The following is a 14,701-nucleotide window of genomic DNA, read 5'->3' on the forward strand; positions in this document are numbered from 1 at the left end:
TTCTATTTTCCACCACTAAGCAGGGGTGAAATCCAGCAGGTTCTGGCAGGTTCTGGAGAACCGGTAGCGGAAATTTTTAGTAGTTTGGAGAACCGGTAGCAGAAATTTTGAGTAGTTCGGAGAATCGGTAGCGGAAATTTTGAGTACTTTGGAGAACCGGCAAATACCACCTCTAGCTGGTTCCAGCGTGGGGTGGGAATGGAGATTTTGCAGTATCCTTCCCCCAGGAGTGGGGATTTTGCAGTATCCTTCTCCTGGAATGGGGAGGGAATGGAGATTTTGCAGTATCCTTCCCCTGGAGTGGGGTGAGAATGGAGATTTTGCAATATCCTTCCCCCAGGAGTGGGGATTTTGCAGTATTCTTCCCCTGCAGTGGGGAGGGAATAGAGATTTTGCAGTATCCTTCCCCTGCCATACCCACCAAGCCACACCCACCATGCCCACCAAGCCACACCCACAGAACCGGTATTAAAAAAAATTGAATTTCACCACTGCCACTAAGTATATTACATCTTGCATGCTGGGAAGTCTTGGCATTTGTGCCACTTGTGCCATAAAAGCATCAACATTTGCATTGCCTGAGGGCTGAGTGCCGTTCAGAAAGAAGTCTCAATAAAGAAGAATATTTGTAGCTCAGGATTGAAATGAGGGAGTTCCTTGGTGCTCTTTTAATGCACGTGTGTCAAGTGGAACGTATGTCTCCATGCCTCCCTTAGCCACGGGCGCTTTGCTTCCTCATTTGCTGGCGCGGTGGCTCTTGTCTTAAAGCGAGGGCTCTCCAAACTTGGCAACTTTTAAGATTTGTGAACTGAACGGAGGTCTACATGTTCTTGCCCAGGTTTCTCTTCCCAGTTGCATCGCATAAACCATGCTGGCCAGAGGTGGGTTTCAGCAGGTTCTGACCAGTTCTGGAGAACCGGTAGCGGAAATTTTGAGTACTGTATTTTTCGGAGTATAAGACGCACCTTTTTCCCCCCCTAAAAGGGGGGAAAAATTTAGGTGCGTCTTATACATCAAATGTAGCCCCGCTCACCCACTGGCCCCCCACCCTTTGGCCTCTGCCTCGCAGGAGTTACCTCCTTGCAAGCAAACAGCAAGAAAAACAGCTCCTTTCAGCTTCAGCACAGCCTAATTAGCACAAGTTGCACCTCCCTCTCAGCTGATTTGCTCTCAGCTGTTTTGCACAGGCTCTGCTGCTTGCTGCAAAGAGGTAAATTGCTGGAGCAGATTTTTTTTCTTCCTTCTGCTAATCAAACAATGCTGAAAGCGAAAATGAAAGTAAAGCAGGCTGTTTGCTGTAAGGAGGCAAAATTGCTGGGAGGCAGAGGCAGATTTCTTTTTCTTGTTTTCCTCGCCAAAAAAGGTAGGTGCGTCTTATACTCTGAAAAATATGGTAGTTCAGAGAACTGGTAGTAAAAATTCTGACTGGCCCCGCCCCCATCTATTTTCTCTGCCTCCCAGGTCCCAGCTGGTTGGGAGGAAATGGGGATTTTGCAGTAACCTTCCCCTGGAGTGGGGAGGGAATGGAGATTTTATAGTATCCTTCCCCTGTCATGCCCACCAAGCCATGCCACGCCCACCAAGCCACACCCACAGAACCGGTAGTAAAAAATTTTGAAACCCACCACTGATGCTGGCTGATGCTGCATTTTACTATGGTAAAATCCGCAAAGACCAAGCATTTCATATAAATCAGCGTTTTTCATCCTTGGGCATTTTTAAGAGATGCGGACTTCAACTCCCAGAATTCCCCCAGCCAGCATGCTTGTTGGAGAGCACTCTGGGATTTGGAGTCCATACCTCTTAAAGAGCAAATTCCCAAAGTTGGGGAAAAAAAAAAACACTGTCCTAAACGCCCCGCCTTCTAAGGCAATTCGGAATGTGAGATTCCTTCGGCCAGGCTGGCTGAGGAATTCTGGGAGTTGAAGTCTTCGTTGCTTCGTTATTCTCTCACTTCCGCCCTAAAAAACGCCCTACCCTACCCCAAAAGGGAAGTCTGTATGTTTATCTCTTTGTCTGTCTCTGTGTGTGTGTGTGTGTGTGTGTGTGTGTGTGTGTGTGTGTGTGTGGCGGCGGCGGCGGCGGCGGCGTGGAGGGAAGAATCATCAAAGCGATCCCAGAAGTTCGCGTTCTTTTACAACTCTACAAGTACGAGTCTACGGCCAACCGGAAAAAAAAAACCCTTGAACTTAGGCACCCAGGAAAGGGCTTGCCACTGTGATCCTCGATTTAAAAAAAAAAAAAAAAAAAAAGCCCAAGAGTCCTCCTCACCATCGAGTCGGAGAGCAGAACCGGCCTCGCGGGATCCCATGGTCTCCGCGGGGCTAGAAGGGCCGCTTCCGGTGACGCGCAGAGCGGAGAGTCTTCTGCGTTGAGGGGTGGGGGGTGGGGGAGGAAGAGAGATGAGGGCGGCTGCAGGCGGGCTAGGCCGTGCCTGATTGCCGCCCGCGGGAACCGAGGCTTCGGCGGGGAGGGAGGCAGGGGAGGAGGAGGAGGAGGCTGAGGCCTGGGCTCCTGGCCGGGGCCTGATGGCAGCTGCCTAGCCAAGCTCGTCCGGTCCAGCCCAGCCCTATGGCAGTCCCGCCTTTGCCCGCCTCGTTGGACCCTCGGAGGGCTCCAGCCTTTCCTGCGCGGCCAACGCAGCCGCTTCCCCTCTGACTCTCCCCCTCGCGTGGCTTTACACGGGGGGAAGGTAGGTTGATTTCCATTGCAAACCTTTGCAATTGTGTTACTGATAAAAGTACTAATTTTTTTTACTTGCTAATAAAAAAAGGGAGAATATTTTGGAGCTCAGGATTGAAATCCTTGGTTGAGCTTGGCTGATTTCTTTATATTGGCTTTTCCTTACCCAAACTGGGTAACATGGATGCTGGTAAAGAGGGGGGTTTGCTCTCAGTTTATATTCCAGTGGCTTGCCTGACAAGATGTGTTTTTTGACATAAAAGATGATACCTACATTCTTACCAAAGCCTTTTAAAACATCCCAACTAAGCTGGGAACTTAATTCCCAAACAATTTGCAGAGCAGTAAAAGCTGGAAAGAGTCCATTGCTGGAGCCCTTCCTGGAAAGATCCACGCTCCAATCTATACAAGAGAATTCCCTAGCAGTCCTTGGTGTTTGCTCTCAGTTTATATTCCAGTGGCTTGCCTGACAAGATGTGTTTTTTGACATAAAAGATGATGGTTGCATTCTTACCCAAAGCCTTTTTAAACTTCCCAACTAGGCTGGGAACTTAATTCCCAAAGCATTGGCAGAGCAGTAATTGGATTGAATGTTGGACTATCATAGGGGAGAATGCATAATTTTAAAAAGCCATTCTCAGATTAGGATAAGGTCCTAGTCCTGTCTGAGAGGCTTTCTAGTGTGGAAAAGCTGGAGAGAATCCAAGCTGGAAGGGACTGGTAAAAGCTGGAAAGAGTCCATTGCTGAAGCTCTTCCTGGAAAGCTCCACGCTTCAATCTATACAAGATAATTCTCTAGCAGTCCCTGGTGTTCTCTCAGGTGGATTGTTCTCTTATAGACTTTTCCTTACCCAAACTGGGTAACATCGATGCTAGTAAGGAGTGGGGTTTGCTCTCAGTTTATATTCTAGTGGCTTGCCTGACAAGATGTGTTTTTTGACATAAAAGAGTATAGTTACGTTCTTACCCAAAGCCTTTTTAAACTTCCCAACTAGGCTGGGAACTTAATTCCCAAACCATTGGCAGAGCAGTAATTGGAGAATGTTGGACTTAGCATAGGAGAATGCATAATTTTAAAAAGAGTTTTTCAGGTTAGAATAAGGTCAGAAGGCATCCTAGCCCTGTCTCAGAGGATTTCTAGTGTGGAAAAGCTGGAGGGAATCCAAATTGGGACTGGGAAAAGCTGGAAAGAGTCTGTGTCTTGGGCTCTTCTCGGAAAGATCCATTCTCCAATCTCTACAAGATAATTCTCTAGGAGTCCTTGGTGTTCTCTCAGCTTGATAGTTTTCTTACAGACTTTTCCTTACCCAAACTGGGCAACATCATCAGTGCTAGCTAGTGAGGAGTGTGGTTTGTTCTCAGTTTATATTCTGGTGGCTTGCCTGACAATTTGTGTGTTTGACATAAAAGAGGATACCTACATTCTTATCCAAAGCCTTTTTAAACTTCCCAACTAGGTTGGGAACTTAATTCCCAAACCATTGGCAGAGCAGTAATTGGAGAACGTTGGACTTAGGGAGTGCATAATTTTAAAAAGAATTTTTCAGGCTAGGATAAGGTCAGAAGTGTCCTTGTTCTGTCTGCTTTCTAGTGTGAAAAAGCTGGAGAGAATCCCAAGCTGGAAGGGACTGGTAAAAGCCTGAAAGAGTCAGTTTCTGGACCTCTTCCTGGAAAGATCCATGCTCCAATCTCTACAATGTAATTATCCAGGAGTCCTTGGTGTTCTTTCAGCTTGATTGTTTTCTTATAAACTTTTCCTTACCCAAACTGGGTAACATGGAGTGGGGTTTGCTCTCAGTTTATATTCTAGTTGCATGCCTGACAAGATGTGTGTTTGACATAAAAGATGATAGTTGCATTCTTACCCAAAGCCTTTTTAAACATCCCAACTAGGCTGGGAACTTAATTCCCAAACCATTCTCAGAGAAGTCATTGGAGAATGCTGGATTTAGCACAGGAGAGTGCATAATTTTAAGAAGCCATTTTCAGGTTAGAATAAGGTCCTAGTCCTGTCTGAGAGGCTTTCTAGTGTGGAAAAGCTGGAGAGAATCCAAGCTGGAAGGGACTGGTAAGAGCCTCTTCCTGCGAAGATCCATGCTCCAATCTCTACAAGATAATTCTCTAGGAGTCCTTGGTGTTCTCTCAGCTTGATTGTTCTCTTACAGACTTTTCATTACTAGGTAATACCATCAGTGCTAGTAAAGAGTCAGGTTTGCTCTCAGTTTATATTCTAGTGGTCTTAGATATTCTTTGGTTGGGCTGTTTACTGTTGGCTTCTTTGGCAGTTTCTTGATTGAGGTATTATTTACTTGATTGTGGTCTGATGTTAACCTTGGTAATCTAATCGGTGCTGATCCGGGTGCTGACTGCTGGTGGGGGGGGGGGTTGCTTGGGTCTTTTTGTTCCTTTTTGGCTGGTTGATTGTCTCTTTTGCATAGTCTATAGATGTCATTAATGTCTAGGTGTCTACTGATGGCTGGTTTGTCAGAGTGCCAAGTTTCTAGAAATTCTCTGGCATTTTTGGAACTTAGTTTGGTCTAGGATGGCCACGTTTTCCCAATTTAAACTATGGTTAAATCTGCCTCTATGTTGTGCGATTAAAGAATTTTCATCATGTCTTCTGACTGCTGGTTGGTGTTTGTGCCAGTCTTCTGCCTCTTTGTCCTACATCATGGGTGTCAAACTCAAGGCCTATGGGCCGGGCCCAGACCACTTGGGTGCTTAGATCTGGCCCGTGAGGCCGCCCTGGAAACAGCAAAGGACCGGCCTGCGTTGCCTCTACTGGCCATTACAGGCACCCCCAACACAAGTGATGTTGAGCTGGCCATGTCCCCCAGCTGGCGCGGCTGTCCTGGGTCTGAAAAGGATGAAGCCGCTTTTTCAAACCTGCTAGAGCAGGGGTCTCCAACCTTGGCAACTTTAAGACTTGTGGCCTTCAACTCCCAGCAAAGCTGGCTGAGGAATTCTGGGAGTTGAAGGCCTCAAGTCTTAAAGTTGCCAAGGTTGGAGACCCCTGTGCTAGAGCATTAAATGCACTGGATCAAGCCTCCTTCCCTGCCCCTTCGCCACAGATAGGCACCCACTCACCCAGGGTCCTTTCCTTGCTAAATGACCATGTGGTGCTATTGCAATACTGGTGAAATGAAAGTAGTCCTTGACTTACGACCACAATTGAGCCTAAAATTTCTATTGCAAAGCAAAACAGTTGTTAAGTGAATCTTGCCCCATTTTACAACATTTCTTGCCACGGCTGTTAAGTGAATCATTGTCATTATTAAGTTAGTATCATGGTTGTTAAGTGAATCTGGCTTCCCCTTTAACTTTTCTTGTCAGAAGGTTGCAAAAGGTAATCACATAACCCTGGGACCCTGAAACCGTCATAAATATGAGTCAGTTGGCAAGCATATGAGTTTTGTTGTCATGACCATGGAGATGCTGCAACAGTCGTAAGTTTGTAAAATGGTCATAAGTCACATTTTCGTTGTGTTGAGGGAGAGGATAATTTCTTGTCGTTCAAGTAAAGAGGGTCTCTGGGCAGAGAAACAGTTGTTCTAAGAAGCAGGTTGTTGTGTGTTCTTCAGGGGATTGGTATAAATCTGTATCTCAACAGACCGAAGGTGACAAACTTTGTTGTTTTCACACAAGCACAACATTCTGAAGGAAAAGGGAGCAAAGGCAAATTTTAAAAAGGCAGCCTTTTTTGGAAGTGAAATTTGGAAAGCGGATGGAATATTTGGTATATCATCAGTTGTTTAGATGCCTAAACCAGGGGTCAGCAACCTGCAGCTCTGGAGCCGCATGTGGCTCTTTCATCCCTCTGCTGCAGCTCCCTGTCACCAGTCAGCTCCACAATTGATAGGGCTTTCAGTTAGGATAGGTAGAGGAAAAAGGACGCCGCTCTAGGAGGAGACTCTTATGGTGGGGGGAACCGGACTTCCTGTCGGCAGAGGAAAAAGGATGCCATGCAAGGAGGAGACACTGGTGGGGGGAACCGGACTTCCGGTTGGCTCCAGAATTGAACGGAGGGCTTCCGGTTAGGGCCTTTGTGGGTCTTTGAGTGTTTAAGGTTGCCGACCTCTGGCCTAAACCAAAGTTTGTCCCTTTGTAAGCGCTCTTCTGGTAAGCAAAAAATGCTCAATGTTGTCAACCAATTTGGGATATTAGCCACTTGTTGACTATGACACATATAGCTGTGGCTTATGTTTTTCCTGCAATAAATATATTGTACTTTCCGTGCTATGGAGAGGAATCGTGTTGTTAGAACACATTTAAAATAGTAGCATCAGTATCCTTTGCAGTCATTGAACAGCCTTAACACTTTTGACAATATCACTGATGGTCTAGGAAAATCCTAATAATGATCAGGAATTTCTACAAAATCTGTGTAATAGTATCTCTTGCGAAGGTAAGGGCTGAGTCAAATGATTGTGAATTCAGATTTTTCTTGAACCAGGAGTTGCTTTTAGGTCAGGGAGACGTTTGCAATTTGGATGAAATAATGTAAACTTAACATTGTTCATTTAGTGATGGTTTAGAGCAGTGTTTCTCAACCTTGGGATTCTGGGAGTTGAAGTCCACCCATCTTCAAGCTTCCAAGGTTGAGAAACACTGGTTTAGAGTTACAACCACATTGAAAAAAGTGGTTTATGACCAGTTTTCACATGTATGACCATTACAGTATCCCCAGAGTCACATGATCAAAATCTGGGTGCTTGACAACTGGCATGTATTCATTTCTTTTTTTAAAAAAAATATATTGCCCCCTACTTGCACATATGGTCACTATTTGTAACCTTCCTATCCAGCTGCCGACAAGCCAAGTCAGTGGGGGAAGCCAGATTAATTTACAACTGCAGTGATTCATTTAACAACTGTGGTAGTAAAGTAAAAAAAATGCTCAACTTAGCAATGACAATTTTGGGCTCAGTTGCGGTTATAAGTTGAGTTCTATCTGTATTAGTGTTCTTTAAGGTTAGTAGATAATATAGTTAATGTGCTTTGAGCTATAGAAGCTGTTTTATGAATATGAAGTACTGTATTTATTAATTTTAATTTTGTTTTCTTTTTGGCATGACCAGATAAGCAGATTATACAAGAAATATCTTATTTTGCAAGATAAATTGGTTTTTAAAGAAGAAACGAAAGGAAACAGCTTTCATGTTTGGGCTGCTTTTACTCATCAGTTCCTGTGGATAAATCTCGACTATCCACACTCCTGTCCAAAGAAGAAGATGCCTGTGATAATCGATCAGCTCCAGATAAATCAAGCAGGTAGAGTATTGTTAAAGCCATTGATCACAGCTACCCAACAGTCTAATCTCATGTAGGGGTGAATATTAGCTTGTAATAATTTTGCTGTAGGGCATGATAGACATTCTGCTACCTCCTTCCTCATTGCTAAGGCCAGATTAACAGAGTTTGATGTGAGTGCAACTCTGCTTATAGTTTCCATAGTGAGGGAACTGTGTAATCAAGAGATGTTCTAAAGCAGAGATGTCAAACTCAAGAGTGGGGTGTTTAGATCTGGCCCACAGGGCTGCTCTGGAAACAACAAAGGATTGGCCCACGGTGTGTCTGCCAGCGAAAACAGAGCTCGGGAGGATTGCATGTGGGTCCTCCCGAGCTCCGTTTTCGCTGGCAGAGGGTTGCAGGAGGCCATCACAGCTGAAAACGGAGCTCAGGAGCCAGTTTTCGCTGGCAGAGTGCTCGGCCAACCACAGGTGCCCCTGACACAATCGAGCTGGCCATGCCCACCCTGGCCACACCCACTCCAGCCCCTCAAGGTCAAACACAACCCTGATGTGGCCCTCAATGAAATCAAGCTTGACACTCCTGTTCTAGAGAAACTCCTTTGGCTCAGTCACGTTTTTATAGCTGGTGTGGAAATTTTGATTGCTCAGGGCAAAACTAGAATAGAAGTTTGTTGTTGGCTAATTGCTTCATTATGTAGATTTACTGTAGAACACTTTGGATTTTTTTTTTTTATTTTTTTTTTGTTCTTTGAATGGTGTTTCCTAGAAATGCTGTAGAGGTTGCATATTCTGTTCAAGGGAAAGTGGTCCAGGTTGACATGATTTTCATCTTTTTGGCAGCCGGATCTGAATCCCTTTCAGGTCTATAGTAATGTGATTGTACACTACTTTGACCAATGACTGAGGAGATAAGATTTTAAAAAGTGGATTAATTTTGGCCACTTGAACTTTTCCCATCTTTGGAGATCCCCTGAATTGGCCCATTTAGAATTCTGGATATCCTTGTCAACTTCGAAACCAGTCTGTGCTGCCGCAGCCATCTTTTCGTTTCTCAGCTTGCCACACAGTATGTGGGGAAGGGGAGGGGAGAGATTTGGAATGTTAGCACAGACATCAACAAGAGATCGGCCAGTGAGAACCAAGAGCCTTGGTGGTGCAGTGGACTAAAGTGCTGTTAAGTGCCAGCACTTAGCTGCCAGCTGCCTGCAATTAGTGCAAGTTCGAATCTCACCAGGCTCAAGGTTGATTCGTCCTTCCATTCTTTCGAGATAGGTAAATTGAGGACCTGGATTGTGGGGGCAATAAGCCAACTTTGTATAGAACAACATCGCTGGGGGTGGTGGTGCGAAAGCCCTAATAAGCAGGTATATACAAAAAAGTATGCAGGCTATTGCTATAATGCATTGTAAGCCACCCTGAGTCTACAGAGAAGGGCGGCATATAAATTGGACTAATAAATAATAAATAAATAAATAAGGTCATCTCAACAGGTGTTGGCCAGAGACTTGAAGGAGTGACCCTGGAGACACCAGTATACTTAATTTCGGACAATGTGACCTGTGCTAAGGAGGGGAGGGAAATATCTATTCTTTAATTGTGGGAAAATTGCGGGGAAATAGCTAGAGTTGATTTTGCTTCATGCGTGCTGAAATGATGTACTCAATAAAGTTACGCTTAAAGAGATCTAATCATCTCTATTTGCTGGCTTGGTTGGGTTTGGCAGTCGGAACCCTAACAATCCTCTAGCTTCTGATATCTTTAGAACAGGGGCGTCAAACTCAATTTGATTGAGGGCCACATCAGGCTTATGTTTGACCTTGGAGCTGGGGGGGCGTGGCCAGCTCGACATCACTCATTGAGGCTCCGTTTTCAGCCGTGACAGCCTCCTGCAGCCCTTTTCCAGTGAAAACGGACCCTGGGGGATGGGGGGGCACGTGCAGCCTTCCCCGAGCTCTGTTTTCACTGGCAGAGGGTTGCAAAAGGCTGTTGTGGCCAAAAATGGAGCCTGGGCAGGCTGCGCACAGCCTCCCTGAGCTCTGTTTTTGCTAGAAGAGGCACCACAGGCTGGTTCTTTGTTGTTTCCAGGGCGGCCCCACGGGCCAGATCTAAGCACCCTAAGGGCCGGATCCAGTCCGCAGGCCTTGAGTTTGACACTCCTGCTTTAGAAGGTTTATTAGCAGTCGTGCCATCCATTTCTTGGCTTCTCAGCCTCTTGGCTATCTAGATCCTTCACAGTCCTCCTGTCAGCTTTGGAAACCATATTAGGCCAGAAGCTTCCATGCTGCCACCTTCTCATGTGGGGGAAAGTAGGAGGGGGGATTTAGTAGAGGGGTTGTCTGTAGACTTAATAGCATTCTTCCTGTCGGTCAAGGACAGGGAGATCCTGCATCTGGAGAAGGAGTGGTTGGAGTGAGGTCTCGAGATGGGACAGCGGTTGATTGGAGCATGTGATTGACTGAGGTGAGGGGATGGTTTTGGGGTTTTTTGATTTACTGAGGGAAAACCTGGACCTCTCGGTTTTCCCAGACATGCCAGTTTACCTATTCTAGTAAAGAGAACTTTGAAAAATGCTTGCTTCAGAGTCTTTACTTGGAGTTGGGGTCTTTTCTGGAACACTGACACCTGCTGTGCTTGTTGGTAGGATGCCCACCTCAGCTATCATCTTTGTTGGTGTTGACCTTTTTGAAGTGAAACCTCCTTGAATTTCAGAGGGGGGACAGGTAGCCCTCGACTTATAACCATTTGTTTAGTGACCGTTCAAAGTTACAACTGCACTGAAAAGAACAACTTTTTCACGCTTAACGACCGTTGCAGGATTCCCCACGATCACATGATCAAAATTTGGCCACTTGGCAACAAGCGTCCCAGGGCCGTGTGATCCCCTTTTGCGGCCTTCTGACAAGCCAAGTCTGGGAAAGCCAGATTCACTTAACAAGTCGTGTTACTAACTTAACCATTGCAGTGATTCACTTAACAACTGTGGTAAGAAAAGTCGTAAAATGGGGCAAAGCTCACTTAGCAACAGAAATTTTGGGCTCAATTGTGGTTGTAAGTTTTAGGTTTGTTGAATCTAAAACTCCCAAGTTCAGGGAAGGACCAATTTCCATTTGCCATCACAATCTTTCAGTGTCTTACATGAAGAGCACATGTAAGCTTTTCTAGAGTTTTCTAGAGAAAGGATGGGATCTCTATACGATAAAATATTAAACCGGGAACTTGGTTGATTCTGACTAAAATGTTCCTTCCCTTCTGTGTTACAGGAGCCATGGCCACCACAAATCCTCTGGAGAACCTCCAAGTGGAAGCCAGCTGTTCTGTCTGTCTGGAGTACCTGAAAGACCCTGTGATCATTGATTGTGGCCACAACTTCTGCCGGGTGTGCATCACCCGCTGGTGGGAGGATTTGAACCGAGACTTCCCTTGCCCCGTGTGCCGTAAGACTTTCCGCCACCGCTCTCTGAAGCCCAACCGGCAGCTCGGCAACATGGTCGAGATTGCCAAGCAACTCCAGGTCACCAATAAGCGAAAGATACGGGATGAGAACTTATGCGAGAAGCATAACGAAGTGCTTCGCCTCTTCTGTAAGGAAGACCAGGAGGCAGTTTGCTTAGCATGCGAGATCTCCCACCAACACCGTTCCCACACAGTTGTGTCCTTGGATGATGCCGCACATGAATACAAGGTAGGATGATGGCATTAGCACACCATGGGTACAAAGCTTTCCTACAACCAAGAGGGAGGAGTAAAAGATCACCATGACCAGCAGTGGGATGATATACAGGTAGTCCTCGACTCATAACTGCTTGTTTAGTGACTGTTCGGTGTTATAATGGGTGCTGCCCATCTCCTGTGATCACATGACCACATATAGCTGCGCAAGTTATAGTGGGTGCACCTAGATACACCCACATTACACCAATTCTCTGTGAGCTGCACTGGCTCCCTATTGGTCTCCGGGTGCAATTCAAGGTGTTGGTCATTACCTTTAAAGCCCTATATGGCTCAGGACCAGGCTATCTTCGAGACCGCCTTCTACCACATAGCTCCCAGCGACCGGTAAGATCCCACAGAGTTGGTCTCCTCCGGGTCCCGTCATCTAAACAATGTCGGCTGGCGGGCCCGTGGAGGAGGGCCTTCTCTGTGGCTGCCCCGGCTCTCTGGAACCAATTACCTCCTGAGGTAATTTTGGGCTGTTGGCAGGATCCCACGGTCACGTGATCACAATTTAACAATTTTTTTTGCCAGAAATAGACATGCAGCAATAGCACTTAGACTTATATACCGCTTCATAGTGCTTACATCTCTCTCTCTAAGCACTTTAGAGAGTCAGCATATTGCCCCCCCCAACAATCTGGCTCCTCATTTTACCATCCTCGGAAGATTGGAAGGCTGAGTCAATCTTGAGCCAGTCAAGATCGAACTCCTGGCAATGGGCAGAGTTAGCCTGCAACACTGCATTCTAACCACTGCGCCACTGCAAAAAACGCTTCATAGAGAACAATGGATTCACTTAGCTTCTGCAGCCTTTGCCATATGATTGCCACCTTTGCTTAAAAGCCTCTGCAAAAAAAAAAAAGGGCCATAAAATTTAGTCAGTCATGTGACAACCCACTTTATGACTATCACGACTTACAATCATAATCGGCAGGCTCCATTACGGTCATAAATTGATGACTACCTGTATACCTCTTCTTGGGTTCTGTATCAAATGAATTTGCATAGTATCGGTGTGTCTTTTGATCAGTTATATTTTGAAGTTTTGCTTTAAAAAATGATATTCAGAGCCTGTTTTGTAACTAGAGTGTTGGTGATCATGTCTTCTTTCGAAGTATCTTAGAACAATCTTTTCTACTCCAGGATGCTCCAGAGGGTATTGGAGTCTCAGTGAAGGTGGCCTTTTCATGCTGGTTTGCAGTTCTGTGGTTCCCACGTAGCTAGAAAGTGCTAGTGTGAGAGGCAACTTTAAACTCACGAATGAATGCAAATATATACGTGTCCCAGGATAATGTTGCAGGACCCAATCTGGGTCAGTCACTGGGACCAGAGTTTTCTTCTGAGCTTTTGGGGCTCATGACCAACAAATCCCCAATTTTAAACTGTTAAAGGCATTTTGTTTCAGCCTTGCCCTCCCATTTGTTTTTTTGTTTGTATCAACCTCCAACACCCCCCCACCCCCCCCACCCCCCCGATGTTCAAGTATTCAGTAGCTCCTGGTGGCCTTTGAGCAGTTGTTAAGTTTTGAGATTTATTTTTATATTTCTTCAAATCTCAGTATTCCCCTGAATGCCTGCTTTTGCTTGGCAATCTCATTTGGGTTCCAGTTCTGTTAGCTCCTTGGGAAGAGGCCGGTTGTATCAGTATCAGTTACATTAAATACATCAGTATGAAAGATAAAGTGGTACTAGATGAAAATATTGACTGTTGATGATTCTGGTTTGTTTATTAGAGAGTTACAACTCTTCAGGACCTCAGGCAGAATTCAATAATTGGATGTGAGATAGAGACCGAACTTCTTGCATGCAAGACTGAGCTATGGCCTTCCTATAAGATTGAAATGACACCTGTCTAATTCTGGCTGTGGGGCAGCATTAATAACTTCAAAAAAAAAGTAGTACGGGTATTGGGTATTGGTTGCTTGATCAAAGATCAAGTCTTAAATTCATGGCTGAGTAAGATTTGAAATGGGAGATATATTTTTTTAAAAAATCCCTCTTTGCATCATTCCTCAATCTAGGGTTCTCTGCCAGAGTCCTGGGAGTTTGAGGGTTCTGTGCAGTATCTTTGCTGTTCCTAGCACTTCACTCTTCTGGACAGAGAGCATTGAGGTTGTTCCTGGGAACTGTTGGAGCTGAAAGTGTCCCAGTTTAGGAGTCACAGCCCCAAGTGCTCCTACCACCACTGAGACAATTTTGGCCTTTACTGTCCACATGCCTTCTAGTTCCTCTTGCAGGCGCTGACACTTTTCCAGATTCTCATATTCCTTCTTCCATGATGTTACTATCATAGCCTGCCCTCTTTCTGGCTGGTATATAGTCTCTGCAGTTGGACTTGGGGTGGAAACCTCTCCGTACTTTCTGAGGAGCTTCTGTTCTGACCTAGGCTTCCTGATACAGTAAAAGCACACAATGAGTCCCAAAAACCCTCTTTATTTCAAGGGCTGTGAATTTTGTTCATTCACAGATGAGTCCCAAATAGTTGTAAAGAGTCCGACAGATGCCTGCCACAGTCGTTCGGGATAAAGCTGATAAGCACCCACCCTTGACACGTCAAAACGGAGCTGCAGAAGTGAAACTGGCCAGCACGAACAACGTTGCTTCCTGCAAAGGCCCACGTGCCGTTGCTTCTCCTTTATTTCTTATGGGAGGGGCCAGTCATCTCCAAGCCTTACTCCCGAGTCGTCCCTTTTGCTTTAACTCTTCTTGCCTTTTGGAAGCTCTGCGCATGTGCGCAACAGGTTCTCCCTGTTCCTCTGCCTTGCTGATGTCCGACTCTGGAGGCTCCGGAGTCTGCACATAACTCCCAGATGGCCCTGGCCCCATCTCTGCCTCTGACGCAGAGCTCTCGTCCGAGCCTCCCCCAGACTCCAAGACTGGCCCATGTTCCTCCCCAGCCTCCTCACTGTCCGACTCTGCTGCCAGCTCCACAGGCCACCAGCGGACCACAACAGCTTCTGGGTCTTCACATTAGCTACAGTAAACTCTCAACACTGATTATCAAGGCTCAGGGAAGAAGTTTCATTGGATAATATATTAAAAGATGCCAATGAC

General features: G+C 45.8%; 1 protein-coding gene across 1 annotated transcript in view; it reads left to right on the forward strand.

Annotated features, from left to right (window-relative positions):
• Nucleotides 1-2,652: 2,652 nt before the first annotated feature.
• Nucleotides 2,653-14,701, forward strand: part of TRIM39 (tripartite motif containing 39) — a 28,679-nt gene continuing 16,630 nt past the window's right edge. Inside the window, exons 1-3 of the mRNA XM_070936695.1 lie at nucleotides 2,653-2,692; nucleotides 7,761-7,953; nucleotides 11,195-11,616. Coding sequence (XP_070792796.1) covers nucleotides 7,914-7,953; nucleotides 11,195-11,616 — 462 coding nt within the window. The 5' untranslated portion in view covers nucleotides 2,653-2,692; nucleotides 7,761-7,913. The remainder of the gene's footprint in view (nucleotides 2,693-7,760; nucleotides 7,954-11,194; nucleotides 11,617-14,701) is intronic.

This window comes from Pituophis catenifer, unplaced genomic scaffold, assembly GCF_029215685.1.
Source record: "Pituophis catenifer annectens isolate HBS135680 unplaced genomic scaffold, rPitCat1.0.hap2 SCAF_2, whole genome shotgun sequence".
Taxonomy (NCBI): Eukaryota; Metazoa; Chordata; class Lepidosauria; order Squamata; family Colubridae; genus Pituophis; species Pituophis catenifer.